The 19,223-nt window shown below is 39.8% G+C and overlaps 4 protein-coding genes across 21 annotated transcripts in view; 1 reads left to right on the forward strand and 3 right to left on the reverse strand.

Moving 5' to 3' along the window:
• The window catches only part of LOC125764306 (dystrobrevin beta), a 38,810-nt gene extending 35,010 nt beyond the window's left edge, over positions 1-3,800 (forward strand). For 2 of the 5 annotated variants that reach the window (XM_049428440.1, XM_049428442.1), the window contains 3 exons: positions 2,548-2,676; positions 3,579-3,622; positions 3,698-3,800. In XM_049428440.1, the coding sequence (XP_049284397.1) occupies positions 2,548-2,676; positions 3,579-3,622; positions 3,698-3,757 (233 nt within the window). In that variant the 3' untranslated portion in view covers positions 3,758-3,800. Of the gene's footprint in view, positions 1-1,174; positions 2,422-2,547; positions 2,677-3,578; positions 3,623-3,697 lie in introns of those variants that run through there. The other 3 variants (XM_049428441.1, XM_049428443.1, XM_049428444.1) reach the window with 2 other exon arrangements.
• Positions 3,801-6,717: 2,917 nt separating this feature from the next.
• LOC125764366 (translocon-associated protein subunit delta) lies at positions 6,718-7,851 on the reverse strand. Its single transcript, XM_049428531.1, has 2 exons — positions 7,452-7,851; positions 6,718-7,361 (listed from the first exon to the last, which is right to left on the reverse strand). Exons 1-2 carry the CDS (start codon positions 7,701-7,703, stop codon positions 7,101-7,103), a joined length of 513 nt encoding a protein of 170 aa, XP_049284488.1. The 5' UTR covers positions 7,704-7,851; the 3' UTR covers positions 6,718-7,100.
• Positions 7,852-8,207: 356 nt separating this feature from the next.
• LOC125764302 (uncharacterized) lies at positions 8,208-13,060 on the reverse strand. Its single transcript, XM_049428430.1, has 6 exons — positions 12,192-13,060; positions 10,741-10,947; positions 10,119-10,661; positions 9,522-10,049; positions 8,578-9,436; positions 8,208-8,514 (listed from the first exon to the last, which is right to left on the reverse strand). The coding sequence occupies exons 1-6, from the start codon at positions 12,330-12,332 to the stop codon at positions 8,375-8,377; spliced, it is 2,418 nt and encodes an 805-aa protein (XP_049284387.1). The 5' UTR covers positions 12,333-13,060; the 3' UTR covers positions 8,208-8,374.
• A 119-nt stretch (positions 13,061-13,179) lies between these two features.
• LOC125764292 (uncharacterized) overlaps positions 13,180-19,223 on the reverse strand; it is a 46,158-nt gene continuing 40,114 nt past the window's right edge. For 8 of the 14 annotated variants that reach the window (XM_049428403.1, XM_049428393.1, XM_049428402.1 and 5 more), the window contains one exon: positions 13,180-16,000. In XM_049428403.1, the coding sequence (XP_049284360.1) occupies positions 15,892-16,000 (109 nt within the window). In that variant the 3' untranslated portion in view covers positions 13,180-15,891. Of the gene's footprint in view, positions 18,507-19,223 lie in introns of all 14 variants that reach the window. The other 6 variants (XR_007418450.1, XR_007418453.1, XM_049428394.1 and 3 more) reach the window with 3 other exon arrangements.

The following is a 19,223-nucleotide window of genomic DNA, read 5'->3' on the forward strand; positions in this document are numbered from 1 at the left end:
CACCTTATAAACGCATACGCTCTCACGCACTTCAATGTCTTCTGTCTGTCCCCACAAGCCGTCCCACAAGAACTGCACCACTTTATGGTCAATAGTCATAGGTTGTGTTTTTTTGCCCCCCTTCTTTGTTTTTCGTCTACCCGAAAATCATGCATCACGTTTGGGGTTTCTTTTGTACTGTGTGTTTATGTGTCACTCGACTTCTTTTTTTTTCCAATCAAATGCTGTTATGTTTGATGTGAATTATTCTGGCAATAATCCTAGCGAATAGGATTTCATACCACTTATCTCTGCCTGTACGAGAATCTTTTATCTATTTCTGGATGTTCAAGCTAATTTTCCATGTTAATATACTATCTGTATGTATTCTTTTATATATTTGCGTTCTTAATTACTATCATTCCTAACTCTTCATGTTTCGTAAGCGTATTTTTATCTCCTCTCGATTTGCTGTTTAAATTTTTAGGAATAATTCTTCTCATTCTTTAACCATGTGTGTGTGTGTTTGGTGTGTCTGTGTGTGTTTGTGTACACGTGTCCAATTTTACAAAACACAACTCGTCATACAGTTGAATGGTTGGCCAAATGCAGTACATGATCAGTCACACATCTGAAGCAATACTAGACTAGTTCTCAAAAAAGCTCGCTTTTTAACAGAGACCATACTAGGTCAAGCTTGAAAAGCTTTAATGTCATCTCTACTTGTCAAATGTGTACGCTTCCTTACTACTTAGCACTATCTCGATGTGACAACTCGTGTAGCTCGTGTTTTTTTTTCTTTTTTGCTATTCTGCACGAAGCCGTTCACTCTTGCGACCGATCAGTTCCATACTTTGCTACATAGTGTTGTCGGTGTACACGTTTTTTTGAATGTATCCGCTGCGCCATGTTTTCGTTCTCTATTTCTGCCATAGTAGTTACTACCGTACCGTAGAGGTAAGCGCGCTGTACTGTCATCTCGCGAGCCCGTCAATGTGCGCATTAGGAATGTTACTTGCTATACGTGTATTTGCGGCGTATGTCTCTTCTTCAGTAAAAACATTTTCACCAGCAAATGCTTCCTTCCATACTACGGTCCACTGTAATGGGCTACTGACCGTACCGATGACCGTGGTCATGTGTGTTTTTTTCTTCTTCGTAAAAGTACTTCCAAAACTCCATCCTTGATTTCTAGGTTCATCCCCACCGGAAACAACGTTCTTGAAGGAGCGCAGAGTTTAGTGCACGTTAGAGCAAAGTTTCCCCCAAAAAAAACCGCCAGCCTGATCCACATTCTCCCACCGAATAATAAACGACCAACCCTCCCGTGGGTAGAGGGGCAACACACACGCGTTAGGTTGACCTTTCGCACGGTGCACAGCAACGGATTGAGTGCGAGAGCCAGAGGGGTTGTATATACTACCACCTATCCTTTGCAATAAAGATATAGAGGGACTGCTGGATAAATTGCTACAACAGAAACAGAAACAGAACAGAACATTTTTAGCAAGATGAAATTGTTCACACAAATTGTAAACTTTGTCACGAAAACTCACACATTTTCTTCTCATCTTTGCCAAAAAAAACACAAAATCTTGCTCTAATTTGCTTATTTTACAGCAACAGGAAAGCTATTTTTGCTCTTTTTGAAGTATTTCAAACTCGGTCTAATATTTAATCGCTATTTTTCGCTTTCTGTTCAGAGAAGAAAAGTGAACTTCACGCTTTTTGGTTTTTGGATCTTGAGTTGCTGTTTTTGTTTAAAGCGATAGAATCATTTTATTGTTACCATTTATTTCGAAAAAAAAAACCATAAAAACAAAATATTCCCATATCGCCGACACCAATTATGTGAAAAGTAGAACAATTTTACGGCCTTTTTTTATTCCATAAATTTTTTACAACGACGTAGAAAAACAAAAATTGCAAAATCTTTTTGACAAAAAAAAACACCGCCAATAATAATACTCTTGTTATTATTTTGTAATGCCGGTTCCTTTCTCCTTCCGTTAATCATGATCCACCATCTCATAACCCACCTACACCTACACGCACACACTTTAAAACTTTAATCTGAAAAAATCTGTTTTAACACTGGTTCAGTTCAATGAAAAACACAATTATATTACACGCATGGTCGATCTTAATACGATGATCGGTTTTCGATCGGTTTTACTTTCTTACACGCATGCTGAAACAATACACGCGTCGATTACAACGCTCACAAAACAACCACAAACAACGATAACAACAAAAACCTGCAAAAACATCACGAACGCAACGAAATTTTGATGAAATAATTGCGACAATTAAACACTTCAATCACCAACAACACCTCCACCAAACACCGATTGGCAATGCAAATGGCCACAACTGGCACGAAAACACCGCGCAATACGCAATACAAATGTGCTAAATACTAAATAAAACTAACAAAACCTATCCTACTACAAACTCATAACGAACAACAATCATCATCTTCCCCGCACATATACGTACTACCACCTACTATATCTTCCCCTACGATCCTCGGGGTGTGTGTGTGTGTGTGTGCGTTGGGAACTTCAGTTTTCTATGCGCACTACGAAGGACATCTTCCGCCCGGCGTCGTACATAAGCCGCCGATGCGCTACTTTTCAGAGGGATCCGACGATGACAGTATCGCTTCGTCGCAGCACACAATGCGCCACTCGCTAGGTAAGCATACAACACTCACAAAACTCCCTGTTTGAAATTAGACACCAAAAAACCAAAAAAAAACAGGATCAATTTCAAACGACTGCAAAAGATCCTGCTGCTGTTAAAAAACTCGACAAACTCGACGATATCAGCTTAGCGTTTATAGCCAGTGTGTGCCTGCCCTGTGGCAGTTTTATTCAATTAATCTGGCACGGAAGCAGCAAATAGTGATCGAAAAAACCGTTTCCTCCCCCATCGCTTGTTTGTGTTCGCACTTGTTGGCATGGTGTTCGTCTCACACCAACCAGTGTTCCGTTCGGTTTGTTTTGTGTTTTTTCGAACAATTTTATGTACCTTTTTGCATAACCTTTTTGTAGTTTAAATGGAATGAATGATACGAGCACCAATCTGCACACATATACACACTGTCATGTATAGGTCAACATAAAAGCAGCACGATAATCGTTCTTTGCTACTAACAACCCGTTCGAAACGTTCGTCAAGCGACGAACCTTTATAGTAAATGTTGTAATATAGTAAAAATAATCATTAATTAAAACGGACTAATGAGGAGTGATTTGTATGAAGCAGGGATTGTTAAAGAGTCACATAAACGGAACCAGCATTTAATTTATTCTGCTGAATAGAATAGAATACAGTTACTACTGCTAACAATGTGTTAACAATTCAATTACAAGTGAACATTGTAGAAAACTAAAATTAACTTCGGATCAAACATCAATAACAGTGTGTTTCTTCAATTGATAAACGTTATGTGTTTCCTTTTCTGCACCATTTTAAATACTTTTTTACCTCGGCATGTTTTCTTCCGGAGAACTTGCACATTCGCTTACATTATCACGCCATCATGCTATGAAGCTGTTACGGTTTTTTTTCCTTTTCAATCATATTTTTTGCAGACTTTGACGAGATGCACATGACCACCCATGAGTGGAGTGAAAAGGTGAGTAACGTAAGCGAATTTAAATTCTCAACGGTGTTTAAGTATACATTACTAAACCTTTGTTACCCGTTACAGGATAATACTCAATGGCAGGAACAATTTGCTGCCTGGAGCTTGAATTCGCAAAACCAGTGAACCCCGGAGATAGTGCAATAAATCCAGTGCAGAATGGAAAAGGGAAAAAAAGCTAGCTACAAGCAAACAAACAAGCACGGCAATGCGATCGGACGGCGATCGGACGCTGGAACTCATAATCCCGTCGATCCGAACCATTTAAACCAGTGGTTCATTTGCTTTGTAATGATAATTACAATTTTTCTTTTAGTGTATCACTAAAGAACACATTTCAGGCGGGGTGAGCATAACAACAAAAATTGTGTACACCAGAGCGATGGCACTGTTTATATGCGTTATTTACATACGTTTACTTAATTGTATGCAAACCATCGTCCTTAAGCAAAACTATCATATGAAAGCGTACAAAGAAAAGTAGAAGGGACTTGTTTTAAGCAATAATGCAATACACGCAATACATCCATTCCAAGCACACAGAGGTGGCACGGTGTCAACTGTAACTTCTTTTAAGCGGATTTCATTTGTTAGGGATTTACACATAGAAAAGAACGCAAACGCTTGATTAATATATTGGTAGCGCTTGCAATTACAGTTGCAATAGTCATTTTTTTTTCTTGCCAGAACGAAGATACGAAAAATGGATTTCATTCATTCTATTCAACGGTAGCCACGGCTGATCGATAGTTTTAACTTCTCTTGTTTACCTTCCTAATTTGTCTTCCAATTATTTTTATTGTTTTATAGCTATTATTTACCGTTGTGTTCGTATACGATTAAAAATAACATAATTGCAAAAAAGAAGAAGTGTTAAACAATCATGCTCGAAAGATTCAGTTTTGTATGTTAAAATTGATTTTATAATTGTTTTGCCGCAAACGCGTGTTATGTTGTAGATAAACGATTTTAATAAAATATTTTCTGTTAGCAATAAATTGCTGTATGTGTTGCTGTTGCAAATTATATTATCTTTCGTTAATTTTTTTCTAATTAAATTGCTTCATATTCATTATTTATTTCTAAGGCAGACCATTCCGAAGGATATTATCGTTACTAGGTAGAATTTCATCACACTCACACTTCATCACACATAATGAGGACAACATTTCGTCCAAAACTAGCAATTGTGCGTTACAGTTCGGTTTTAGTAGATGAAAACTTCTAAAAGCTGATGGCCGAATTAAGTGTATCGTTAGTGTAAGCAACTCATATGCTTTTTAAATCATTAAATCAACAGTTTCTTCATATGAAATAATATGTTGGGAATTTTATATCACTTGCACTATTCAACCATTCGAAGACTCAAAATGGTGGTACGCTGAGGGTGAAATACGAGACGGCTAATTAGTGCGCATTCTATTGAATTGTGGGTGTCATACTTGGTAAAATGGAAATGTGGCTCTGCATGTAAATACACGGCAGTATTCGTAGTGAAACGTCCATTTACGGAACAAAAATTGAAAGAACGAACGAAACGTAAAAGAAAACAAAACTTCACAACCAGTCGTTGTTAATGGATCAGTGGTGTTTTCCAAAACAAAAATACAACAAATAGACTAGCAAATGATCGACGATAAACTAAAAACACACAGCACGATACTGCGCCATTTGTGGAAAGATTTCCATACAAAGAAAAGCCATAAGCGATACAGCGAAAGAAGAACATTAAATAAAATTTACTTAAAGCTACATCTTTACATACTTGTGCGAAGCGATTATAGGGACACGACGATCCTTCTTCTTATGTATTTGATGGAAATGATTAAAATTCAGCATCGGAAAGCATCTCTACTAAGCATACATAGAAACCCTTTCTAACTCATCGATTAAACGCATATCTTAAATCAAAGATGTATCGGAAACAATTTTGCATGGGAAAGCGATAAAACGATGCATCATAACGGTCGAAATTTAGAAGAAAAAAACACGGGAAACCGATATCAATAGCTAGCAAACAACGAGGTTACGGATACATTACTTGCGTAAAGTTTTCCAAATCCCTTACATCGTTTAATTCCTCCCTTAATAGCAAACCACACGAAAGGACGACGATCGTTCAATGCTATTTTCCCTTTTCAGTATTATCTTTCTGTATTTTCACATTGTCGTGGTAAGAGAACAGAACATAAAACATGTTGAAAAAGACTTAAAACAGCGAGCCAGAAGCATGGTTTTAATACTGTCATTTTGTATCTCTCCATTGAAGCGCATTGAATTGATTCCACTGAACTTTCTCCATTAAGACTTGATAATACAATTTGTTGGACGAACATCTGTAAGTAGTAGCCCATAAAGAATATCGATACAACCACATATGTAGAACAACAGGAAAGAAAATGTGTAAAGCAAACCAAACACTCCTAACGGTGTAGATAGACAAACGTTTTAACAGTTTCCGAAGGGCAAATTATAGTCAAATATACAGAGGCTTTTTCGACATAAAATAGTATCGTACGTAGTGAACAAGTGGGAGCAGGGTGACGAAAATTTGCGAACACAAAACAAAAAAACATTATCTCAGTTCATGCCGAATTACAGCGAACGGTTTCGGAGCCGTGAGTGAGAAGATACCCAGTATGAATCGATCGATCCATACACTTATGTTAGCGCTGTTACCGTACATAATCGCAGGTTATTTAAGAATTACTTCTTAGAATTATCATTAAAAAAAATAAACCATAGGATTGTTAGCGCAACTCGACAAATGGTCATAATAGTGGGATGTAACATTCTCATCATGTGCGCGTAAGGGACAATTGGCTGGAAACGAAAGCTTGAAGCTTCAAACACAAAAAAAGGAAAGCATTCGTCATGCAAAGTCGATCGTCGAATGGGGCGAAAGTAGTAAGTGAACCAGCAGTTGACGGTAGTGGCATGTTTGGCATTTCACTGTTACGAATAAAAAATAAAGACTAAAGGACTATAATATTACTTACCTTCTTGCCCTTGTTGTCGTCTTTCGATGGTTTCGTGTGATATTCGAATTTTCCACTGCTTAACAGATTCCCCGTTTCACTGCAGTATACGATCTTCAGGTGCGACAGCCGCACAAATGGTTTTCTTTTATTCACTGTAGGTAATCATGGTTCAGTCTCTAGAAATGAATGCTAGTGTGAACGTGGCTGTTGCACCGATTCGTATCAGTTCCCTCCCTTTACCCTCCCGTTCCGGTGAGAGTTGCTCTCGAGAATGACGGCGGCGGTGCGTGATTGTTTGCGGTGCTTTTTCCACATTTAAAACATGTGCCAACTGATTCGTTAACGAGCAAGGGAGTCACATCTCTGACTTGTGTGCGGATGAAATTGTACGAAGCAAATGAACCTGGATGAAAGAAAAGCGTACGGCAGATCCGATGACCGGTGGCACCGGAACAAAATGCGAACGAACGGTGTGATGGTGGTACGCCTTACGCCATAAGCTTAGACCGTGTCGTGAATGCAACGTATGCGACGAAGAAGACCAGCACGGTAGCGAGAATTTCCGAGTTAACCCATGGTCCCTTGTATGCGCCGGAGAAATTTACGGTAACGGTCGTGAGTGGTTTCACCGTCTGGATGTCTTCGCCGGCACGCTGGGCTTTGCGTACAGCCGCATAGGACTCTTCATCGAACAGACGCACTGCGTACGATCCACTGCTGACCTTTTTAATTTCCTCATTCCAGCTGACCTGAAAGCACATCATTATCGACGAAATTGATCAGTGTACCGAACGGAACTCAGAGCGCGTGTCTACAGAGGTGCTCGTTCGGTTGCTTACCTGATACTTGTTTTCATCGATGCGTACAACAGGAGCCAACTTGCCAAGTACTTCGGCGAACAGGGGCAGCTTTTCTGCTCCGGCGTTTGAGCACTTGAGCGTGAATTCCGTTACAAAACCAATCTGGCTAACGATCGTGGCATCCGTGGTGGAGTAGAAGTTAGATTTCACCTCCGGGTTTGAGCAGGTGCTAGCGACAGCGTAACTTAATGCGCAGCACAACACGGCCGATGCTAAAACGAACTTTACCATGATGACGGTGTATTTGTTTGCTACGTACGACAGGAAAACTAGTAATGTACTGAAACAGCGCTGATCCCGGCGAGCTTGCAAATGGTTCGGGGTTTGTTGTTTGCAACGAAATCATCCACGTCGATTGCTCTCCAGCCACGTCAAACGCTGCTGTCATAAACAAACCGGGTATGCTGTCAACATGACACCTCGAAAGCGAATCAAATTTTTGTAAAATATTTCAAGAAAAGGTTGTAGAAATTTATTACACGTCTGATTTTTTTAGTTTCGTAATATTTAAAGTTTACTAGATAAAATAATCAGTTTACGTGCAAGGTGTGTCACACATAACGACCAAATTCAAAACAGCATAATGCACTCCATCGTACGGTCGCGCCTCCTTGTATGTCATCCATTCAAATTTGTACATGCGATATTGTGCATCTTTTGTGGCCTCAACGTATCTTATCTGATTAAAACCAATATAATCGATTGTGGAGTAGAAATGTAAGTCTTGAAACGAACTTTTTGTGCTAATAATTTAGTTTTATTTCTATATATTAACCTTAAATCGGACGGCAGAAATGTCTAAACATTAAACAATAGCGAATATAAATGATTTAAAAAAGTGGATGATTCAAAACAATTCCATATGCTTAATTATTAGGCTTAGTAAAATCACACGAATGCCATTAGTATACGTCCATTCCCGCGCAAAGACACAGGCAGTTCAGGTTGACCGCTCGTCGATCGCGGGCCCGCAACTCCAACCAACGCTTTTGATTCGGAACAAACATTTCCGGTGGCAGTGGCGCTTTCTCGTCGGCAGTTTCTAAGAACAAGGGTAAAACATTCAAGATTGCTATTATTTACTGCTTAGCTTTAGAACACTTACCATCGCTTTTCTTGCCCGCTTTCGATGGACTTGGCAGAATGGATATTGTCTCCTCAGGTTTCCGGAGCAGTAGTTTGCCTACACCTTCGCACATTCGCAGCACTTCATGATGGGCCAAAATTTCCCGTAACCGTTCATCCAGCGCTTCACAAGCATTGATCCACTCGGCGACACCGTCGAAATCCTTCAGCAAGTTCAATGCGCCCGCGCTGCTGAATTTGGTCTTTTTCATGTAAATATGATCGAGCCAAGCTTCACAGATGATCTTTAGCGTTAGCTTCAGTATTTCAATGTCTTTCGTCGCCTGTATTACAGGCAGATAGATTTGGTTGAAAAAATAGGCCACATATTCGTTGGCCCGTTCCTGTAACACTTCCGTCTGCCAGTGCTTGAAGTACGGAAAGCAAAGCGTCAGCGATGCAAGGCTCGTAGTACGACAGACGGCGGCTAGCACATCGATACATTCGGTGCAGGTCGCTTTCAGCTTGATGATGTTTTCCTTGATTTCCGATACAAGTTTTGCCCGCAGCGCAACACAAACCTGCACTTGCACTTCCAGTGGATCGTCAGCAGCCAACTCCGGCACGCGTATGTACTGTAACTGCTCCAAACACAATCCTATATCACTGTGGACAACCTTGAAGAACATCATCATGTTCCAATCGGTGCACAGCGATCGTGCCTTATTGGCCGCCCAGATGCGCATAGAATGAATGGAATGATCGAGCCGATGCAGAACCGGAATCTGTTCCACCAGTGGTAGCTCGTTGGCGATAGTTCCGATGTCACACGTGTTCGATAGTTGTACCAACTGGTACAGTAACTCGCTCCAAACTTTGCCACAAACTGTTCCTTCAACCTTTGCAAGCAATTAAGAAACGGAAAAAAGATTATTGAATTATAATTCCACTACTAGCGACTAGCATGTGTTTCATGGTACTTACAATCACATTCTTTCCACAAAATTCCCCCTCTTCGAAGGGAAAATCCACCGGAAGGCTAGAAGAAACAACCGCTAAACGGAACTGTTTGTCCCAAATCGTACTCGTCACATGCACCGTGAGTGTTTCACCCAATCCCTTTAGCGTGGACAGTATCGGTTCCGGTGCTTCATCTGGCTGTAACAGCGATAGCCAATCGCGCAAATATTTTGCACAAGCCGCTGGCCGACAGGCCAACGGCGAAGAACTCCACCAGAGCACAACGTGCTCCAACGATCCACCAACCTGCGTCCAAAGTCCCCGAGTACCGCGATTGACCCATTTGATGAGTTCCGCTTTGGTAAGCTCTCGCTCAAATGCCGATGGACAGTATTTGATCACCTTCATGATAACGTTCGCTACAAAGATTTCCTCATCGGCAATCAAATTCTCCAACAGATCCATACCGTCCGGTTCATTGACAAGATAGTTGATCGAGTTGTACGCCACTGCTTCGGCGGCCATTTCATCGAAGAAATTTATTGCCGGATCCTGCAAACGAAATAAAAAGTCTTAATTGGAACGGAAATCCTCATCGAAAACAACCTATCCGAACCTTACATTATGCTCAGATTCGTCCAGTTCGCGTGATTCCGGTTTGATGATGGGCGTAATTACCACCTTGCGGCCCGGTGTGGCTCTACCACGGGTGTGGATTTCTCCACTCGAAATCATGTTCACACTCGCTTTACGCCGAACGTTCATCTCCTCCTGTATTGGATCGATATGTTTGCCCACTTCCGATCCCTGTAGGTTTGTCGTTAAGGCGCGCAGAATTTCCACACTCGAGGTGTCCGATTCATTCTCCTCGTTCGCTACCGTCAATGCACCCTTACAGGTGGTCAGCAGACAGTTGATCAGCGTACTGCAGCAATCCTCGGCACGTTGTTTCGTGATGATCTGCAGGATCGTTCCAACGTCGACCTTTTTCGGAGTGGACATTAAGGGAGGGAAAGAATTGCTGCACACTTGTGCATTCGTTTGCGTGCGGGCCTGTGTTGTCTTTTGAGCCAAGATTACGCTTTCGTTGTGGAGCGTGCACAGCAGTAATGCTCCATCGACGACAATTTCCGACGTATACGTAGCGGCGAGCATTAGCTTGATCTGTTGGGTAATATGCAAACATTGAAATAGGTGCTTAACTTAGAAAGACAATCACATCGAGACTGCGATCAAGCATTACCATTTTGTTGATGATAAATATCAGCTGAAGATTGCGCTTACGCAAGTTCTGCCGTATCAGGTGTGCCTTTCGATTCAGCAAAATCTTGAAGAAACTTCGCTCCACATTTTTGTCCGCCGATGACGCCGACATACGTATTAAACGCGTCTGCACGTGGGCGGACCGTTCGAAGCATTCGCGACTTTGTTGTAGCAACCGTTCGAATTCCTGCGTATTAGAGTTGAACATATGAATACACGAATGAATGAACGCACAGGGGCGGAACAGGGAAATATAGTTGGAGTCAGCCTACACCACGTGGCATTCCGGTTCAACCGATCGTAAAACGTCACGTTCGTTCACTGTCGGTAGATACACTTAAGGCAGGACCGATTTTGCGCACTGAAACCTCGTCCCGAGTGGCAGGTTTCAAGCTATTCAAAGGACATTCTGAACCTCTCGCCTTACAGTGCTTTTACACAAACACGAGCGTTTTATTTCAATGAACTTCGAACATTGAGACATTCGAGGCCAACCTAAGGGGCGGCAAAGGGATCCAAAAGTCTAAATAAAGTTGGCCAACTACATTATGATCGATGTAACAATAATTCAATTTCTTCTTTCCTTTCAATTGTTTCAGACCTCGACTAGTATTGGGTCAAGGATGTTTTGTGAAAGTTAGAAAGGTAGTCGATGGGCCTTTTTTCTAAATGCTATTGCTGGCTTGAAAGGACTATTTGCTTTAGTTTAATTTAGGACATAGGATGGTAACCCATCCTAACAAATGATGGCCTTCATTTTAAAATGAAAATGTTGGGGATATTCAGCGAAAAATTGTCTCACGTTATCATACGAATTACGCCTCTAAATGTTCGTCAAGAATTCTAACCAAATTCTTATCTAATACTTTGAAAAAGAGAAACAATGGCAAAATGAATTTCTTCGTCAACCATTCATTCGTATAAGGAATGATTTAATGGTGAAACTTTTGCCATTCCTAACCTTGTTCGTTCCTCTTCAAGAATCAACAAACTCATGCCGCTTTGTGCATTTAGTGGTTGTTCGTTTATGTTTGTTTTTCATTTTCACCTCGGCACGGCACGCGACCGTTTTTTTTTTTTTTTTGGTTTCATTTTTCCTTTTCCATCGTCATGCTCTTTTTGATCAATCAACGCTTCCCTTCCTGTGCCAGCCAATACCCACCAAGACAACGTTTCACACTGAGCTTTTGCACTTGATAATAGCTCAATATCAAGGTTTTGGTTCGATGAAGGAAATTGGAACCGTTGCCTTACAATGACATTCAAAAACTTCGCTAGCTCAAAGTGCAATCCATTGCCTATGGCGTAACGTATCGATACCACAAGGGGCTAGGTGTATAGATCATTCGGCATGATGCTTTACAGCTGATTTGGCAAAAGTTCGGAGACATCAAGGGATTGGCACCACTCCATTGTTCCTCTTCTACTTACATAGTAGTCGGGCAGATCAATATTAATATCCGTGGCAAACTTCTTGCCCAGTATCCGAAGCTCTCGTTCCAATTGGCGCGATTGCTCGAACAGCTTGATCACCTCCTGGTGCTGTTTCGGAAGCCATTTCGATGTGTTCATTGCGGTAGCAAACGCACACCATACGGGGTGCCCCCTTAAAGCCGTTAGATTGAAGTGCTCCTTCTAACCAAATCTTGTTCGTATCACTCTAAACTTGCGCAACATTCTTATTCAAGCGGAACAGGTTCACTCTTTGCTGCGGAATTCAAATACTGCGGCACCAAAAATTAGGTCATAAATTTGCGATAATTCACACGCGATCTGGTTGCACTACCATTTTAACTGCACGCCCGAACGAAGCCACGATGCTGAATGTTTCAAAGGATATCCTGAAAGCAGCGAATAACAACACCGCACGACCGACCAGATGCAACGACGTTCGATCGGGAACTGAAACTGAAAGTAGGAAAACGATGAGTACCCGACCATGATATTGACAACCTTGAATTTTCCGATCAACTCCACACCGACATACATACCTGGGATGGAACGCAAACGAAGGTGGATTCTTTTATCGATTAAGCACAACGATGGTTCCGCGTTTCCGACTAACTCCGAACGGATGGACGAATGCGACGGTAACCTAGACAAGAATCTTGAAAGAGGTCGGATCCAAAATCGCCTCCAGAAAAGTCAAGTTTATTCCTCGCCAGCTCTACTGCTGGTTCTACTGCAGCACGTTCGGTCGTTGAATGGTGCTAGAATGGTTTTTGTTACATTGCTTTCCGTTGCCAAGGAGACACGGAAAAGCGACGGAGGACGCGCGTACCACCTGATTCTAGTACCCTTTTCAACGAACTTTAACACATGATGCAGTAGTATACGAAACTTCGAAGCATATCTTATTATTCCATTAAATTCTCAATACATTTTCTCCACACACAATACATATAAAAGAATTAAGAAATTTCGCTTTTAAATAATTTAATAATTTATCGATCAATTTTACACAGATCGGTTTTATCAAATTCCCTCGTCCTTTTTCTTATCGTCTCTGTTTACAGTTGCGTTTCCATCTTATCGTATTGTAAACACGCCGTTACATTCGAAATTATTTTCATTTTTACGTTTAGTTGGGTTTTTTTCTTCTCCGTCTCATATACACCTAATCATTATTTCCGTACAGGGCTAAAGGGGTTTTTTTGTTTGATAATTGTGGAATAGTTATAAATAATGTAAAAACTACTAAAACAAACAAATAATCATATGAAAACAAACAATCGAAATTAGTTCTTTAAATAAAAAAGTAAAACAAAGTAAATCTCTTACATCCAAACACAAGGGCTTCAAACGATCGAAGCACAACATTACAATAGTGCCTTTACACGCATATCGTCGATCGATCTTTACTTTCATTGTTTATTTTTTTACTACTACTTCCACTACCGCTACACAAAGACCATCTTTTTTTCTGGATCCTGTTATATTTCCGCAATAATCTAAAAGAAAACCAAAAAAATGGTAAAATTCTTTAACGTATTACACTTACTTCTAAGAAAATACTAAACTCCTATATCCTGACCGGTCACGTGTTTTGTATGATGGCAAGCCGATCTCGTCCGGCAGTAGGAGGTTCTATTTTAGCAGCAATTTACAAATGCTACTACCTGAAAGATGGGTTTTTCTTTTTGACATTTCCATTTACTTAAGATTAATGCGTTTTTTTATTTTGTTTTCTCTCCTTAATTTCACACGCTCTACATTGTTACGGTTACTCACAAAAATTAAATAATGTTCAGTTCTTTCTATTTCGCGTTTGTTTTCACCTTGCCTGCGTAATCGGGTTCGATTAGCTTATTAACGGCAACAGGCGTCTATGCCACAATTCCACCCTTTTTTCATTTTTATCTTGCCACCCGCTAAATTTTGCATCGCCGATTTCAAATATATTCCTTGCGGTACGTTTTTCTATGTACTTTTATTTTTATTTCAACTTTGTTTTTCTTCCCAATTTTCCACGACTTTTAATTTTGCTTGCTTTCTTTTCTTTGTAAAATATGGTGTCATGTTTAGCTGCGATCACTTAGTATAGTAGGGTTACAATCATGTTTTACTGTCTCGCTGCAAAGGAGATTTGCTCGACACCACTCATCAGCAAGCTACCATTTAATGTGTCTGAATATCCAGTTTAGTCATGGGTTTTAGTGTCTACAAGCGAAAAAACATTGTACCGATCATTACGCAAAAAATTAACTCTTGCTAATGTACAGCAACGAATTGTGTACGAAACATATGCTACCGTTTGCAAGTAATAAGCTCATGTTGTGAATTATAGGAAAAGTAGCTCAAATAATCGTGCGCTTTTAATAAACCTTTTCTCCAACAAACGTAACCGCGCGAATAAGGAGCAAAAAACAAAACTTAACAATGGAACCACCAAATCTCGTGCACCTTCATTTTCAGGATTTATTTTTCTTGTCAAACAGGTTTCATTCTGCTTAACAGAACCTTAACCGTGTATCCTTTTTTCGGTGTTATTATTGTATAGAAGATGTTTAACTACAAGCAGATGTGTCTCATTATTTAACTAGTCCTTTGAATACAAGGCAACCTAAAACTGCTTTCAACTCACTCCGGAACACATCGATTTTGATAGCGATTTAGTATCGACCGCGCATAGAATTTGATGTGAAAGTATCCAGTACATGTAAGAATATATATTTATATTTATTTGCAGAATTAGCAGTTAGAAATTTAGCACAAATATAACTGGACTAGATAAGAGTTACACAGGTTAATTATAGGCTAGATATGCGCTTTCTTTTTCCTTGCTAAATTCCGTTTCGAGTGGTATCTATGTCTAATATATTATATATATATGTCTCACAGAAACGTTATGCAGTCGGCTTCAGATTAATTCATCCCCATTTCGCTTCTATGTGAAAGATTTGATTTGGAACATGTACGATCTTCTCAACCAGTTTACTGCGGTTTTGTTCCTTTCTATTTACAATTACAATTCCTTTAAACTGGGTTAAAATTTGCAATTAACCAGCATGCGCATGGTTGCACACCGATGCACTGTGTTTTTTTTTATTTTTTAGATTAGTACAAAATGTTTCTTAAGTTTCCTAAAACACCGTCACATTGAGTAGTTATATGGTTTACTGCTTACTCCGGTTCACATTTACTCTCAGTCACGTACCTCTTTTGCAATGAAATGGTTATCGGTTAATTTTGTTGTTTTCTGATGTCTACACTGAACAAATATCGCGCTTATCAATCATTTCTGACTGATCCGGTTGACACTGAGTTTAAAATATGTCCTCTCTCTTTCTTTGTTTACACAATGCTGTGGCATTGTGTTCTTTTCTTCCTTCCAACAAATTCATCCTTTTGTCATAAACAATTAGTTTGTTTTGATTATAGAACTAATCCGCCTAGCACACCGGTCTGTTACAGGAAATCCGTTTGCGTCACTATGTATTAGTTTTTCTTCTATTTTCATTTCTTCGTCATTCAATTACTACAGATGACACGATAGACGACATCGCTAGGGAAGGAAGGAAGTAGGAAGAAGAAAGGGATAGAGGATGAACAGAGGATCATAAGGATGTAGGAACGGCTTTATATATATAGTGGGAACACGGATGGTACGAACGATGGAGGCGCCTAGTGTCTATCGCCGTTTCTTCTTATTGCGTCGCTTGCGTAAATACCGCTCGCGCCAACTTATCCTGAGGCTGATCTTTTCGCTGTCACTGTCGTCACTGTCATCGCTGTTTTTCCTATGGATAATTTAAACAGTTCGCTTTAGTGTCCGGCTATACTGGTGACAAACGGAGCTTTTTTTTAAATGTACGGTAAAACGGAACAGCACAACGAACCTCGAAATACACAAACTGAGAGGAAATTTTTACATTCATTCTGAAGTATTTGTTTAAGAATCTTTTTTTTTTTTCAATGGCAAACTTGTTTATGTACCGTTTTCCACGCACTTGTATTTGTATTTGTATTGTCATTTTATGACTGTTTGCTTCTATGTATGTCTCTCTCTCTCTACATTTCCATTCGAACCACAATGAATCTTGGTTACGGTGAAAGTGAAACGAATTATGCTGCCGACGATCGATGATCGCCGTACGTAAGAATACGATGGGTTCGATGTCAATGATGTCCCTGGTGAAGCGATGACAGAGATGAGTAAGTAGCACGATGAGAAAAACCCTGGATGATGTTTAGCCAACGGCGCGCACAACGATTGCAGTGGTGGTATCGATCATGGCAGGGGAATGGCGAGATTAAATCATGAAAAGCATTAAGCTTACGATTGATGTACGTTGTCACGAGATGTCACAAAATTTCCAATCAAAACCCTTTCGGTGCGGAACATCTTTGTACGCACGGACGGATTAGTGCACGCAAGCCACAGCGTACAATGACAGCTTACGAATCTATCGCGCAATGCTTATCTCAATTAAGCTGCCCCAAAAATCCCATCTCTGCGGGAGAGACACTTAAGAAAACATGTACATAAAAAATCAATACCTTTCATCTTTCTCGAAGTTATCGCAAGTGTAACACCTAATAGATAACGCTAAAAACGTAACGAAACAATTATTTTGGCACCGTTGTAAAGCTTATACGAAACATCTTAACATAAAGTAGCTGATGAATGTTGTTACTGCTCGTGCATTGGTTCACTTAAACGCAAGAGAGTACACCCAATGGAGAAACAACAGACTATGCAAACAATTCACTTGTTCGGTCATACAGTTTGTCCGTTCGAGTTTTACTAACATGTTAGCGTCATAAGTCTATTACTAGCAACAACAAAAAGCTAAAAAACTACTAATATCGGACTGTTCGAACTACCGGCAATTATATCTACCTTAAACCAATACAATTTAGGTAGTAAGTATACCTCACAATGTATTTCTTGGTGGCTGGTTGGCTAAAAACGAATCTCCCTCGCTTCACTACACTACAAATATCACCCGCAGATACGTGTTGGTGGTTCGCTAAATCCGCGTTTTTTGGATAACTACTTTTAGACAATATTTTCTGGTCCTATCATTTGAAGATGGTTGGGTCTGTGCATGCCGATACGATACGCTCGCTGCTCGTGAAACCTATGAAATGATTCCAAAATGTACAAAATTTAGTGATATTATGACGTAGTCGAAGGGGGGGCGTATGATTATGATATGACAAGTAGTTTAATTTGGTAACACAAAACAGAGGCAACACCTGCAACGAGCGTATAAGAAAGCAGATAATTACGCATTACGTTTTGCGCCAATCACTGTTTGTAGAAGTTGCGAGTGCATCACAATATGCTGTAATTGTTAACAGTGTTGAGCGCATGGTAACTATTTAGATTTAATCACACAAAATTGTTTGTTTTTTTTTAATCCTTTGCAAAATGACGCTTTGTCGGTTCTGTCATTTCGTTCGTTACCGCAAAATGTTAATTCCCGAGTGTTTTGTTGTTACTTTTTTTTCTTCTTCTCAACATAAAGATCTAAGCTGGGGCATGAGAGCTTTTGGCAGAACGGAAGCTATAATTTTATAAATTTTACAGTACGTACATATACTAACACATTGACATTTTAGCTATAAAAGCGTTCTTTGAATAGTAGTTGAAAACGGGTGAGTTCTTGAATTTGAAGTTACTAGTTTTTAACCAATTGCATTCATAATGCCAGTTAATATTGCCAAAGATGGTAGTATTTGTAGTGGTAGTGGTAGTAGTAGTAGTAGCAGCAATAGTAATAGTAGTAGCGATTGTAGCGATTAGCGGGTAGCTGTTGTTACACTGATGAAGATGTTGTTCCATCCGCTAGTAGTAGCATTGTTGAGTGTTGCTTTTTGTAATGTATCGCGATTCCCCCCTTCGGCCATTTTTTTTCTCTCTTTCTCTTTACGACGCTCTATTTTATCATTTTGCAAACGTTTGTATGTTGGATCGGCTTGCCATTTTTATCTGCTTTACACGGCGTGTTCGTATATGAACAAAGTGGCTTGTGTTTTTAATTTCCTTGCTCGATGAAATATATCCATGTGTTTATCCTTCCGTAATGCCCACGGTTATCTCATAAACTGTGTATTTGTGTTTGTGATGTTTTTTTTTAGAGTCGATTCAACTGTTCTTGAATGGCCCGTTCGGCCTGCTCGAAGTCCTCGGCCGACTCTATTTTCACCTTTTCTCACCACTCGTTCAGTATGCAATCATCTAACTGTGACTCGAGGATATCTATGTTTGGTTCGTAGTCCTCGTCCTCATCATAAGAGCTGTTTTTTTTGTTACAGCGTACCAGTAACCGGGGATCGTTTCGGGGGCCCGATAAATGAGTTTTAATTGTTGGCGTAGAGAGATGTGCATTCATGGGTGTAGGAATGGTAAGTGCAAGAACGCAGTTTTCAATTGTTACATGTATATGGGGGTGGGCGCATTATTTGTTTTCGTTTTCCATTGTTATACCGCGTTCCATGTAAACGACACCAGCAACACAACAAACAACACGCGTGACACATTTGCAACACATACAACGGAATCCAATCAGTATGATTTATCGGTTTTTTTTATCAAAAGATGTAATAGAGAGGAAGAGAGAGAGAAAGAAAAAGAAAAAGAGATGGTATTAATTAGTACATCGACAGCAGAGCAGATTTTGGGTGTTGTGCTGCTATTCGCAAGTAAGCAAAATACTCTTTGTTTTTTTACTATATTAGAAATAAGTTTTTCAGAAAGCAGCACTTGCCAATTTTATCATTTATATTAATCAATTTTATTATAGCCCAAAAGCAAAAGCATTGTTTTTAATGATTTGCTTTTCAACAATGATAGTGTGACACACAAAAGAGCAATGGTTAAGTTTATTTATATGCAATGTTGCAATATCTACACGCCATCTATTGTACTTACTAGTCTAAGTGAATGTTATAATTATAAAAGCTTGTGTGAAATTTTGTACAGTGAAAAACAGATAAAGCCAAAAAGTTAAGATT

This window comes from Anopheles funestus, chromosome 2RL (genome assembly GCF_943734845.2).
Source record: "Anopheles funestus chromosome 2RL, idAnoFuneDA-416_04, whole genome shotgun sequence".
NCBI lineage: Eukaryota > Metazoa > Arthropoda > Insecta > Diptera > Culicidae > Anopheles > Anopheles funestus.

Bases quoted from the DNA above. Each gene is read 5' to 3' on its own strand.
- LOC125764366 (XM_049428531.1), bottom strand. From the start codon at position 7,703: ATGGTAAAGTTCGTTTTAGCATCGGCCGTGTTGTGCTGCGCATTAAGT. The intron at 7,362-7,451 runs GTAAGCAACCGA...ATGTGCTTTCAG, and splicing joins TCGATGAAAACAAGTATCAG to GTCAGCTGGAATGAGGAAAT.
- LOC125764302 (XM_049428430.1), bottom strand. From the start codon at position 12,332: ATGAACACATCGAAATGGCTTCCGAAACAGCACCAGGAGGTGATCAAG. The intron at 10,948-12,191 runs GTAAGTAGAAGA...TCTAATACGCAG, and splicing joins TTGATCTGCCCGACTACTAT to GAATTCGAACGGTTGCTACA. The intron at 10,662-10,740 runs GTAATGCTTGAT...ATTACCCAACAG, and splicing joins TATTTATCATCAACAAAATG to ATCAAGCTAATGCTCGCCGC.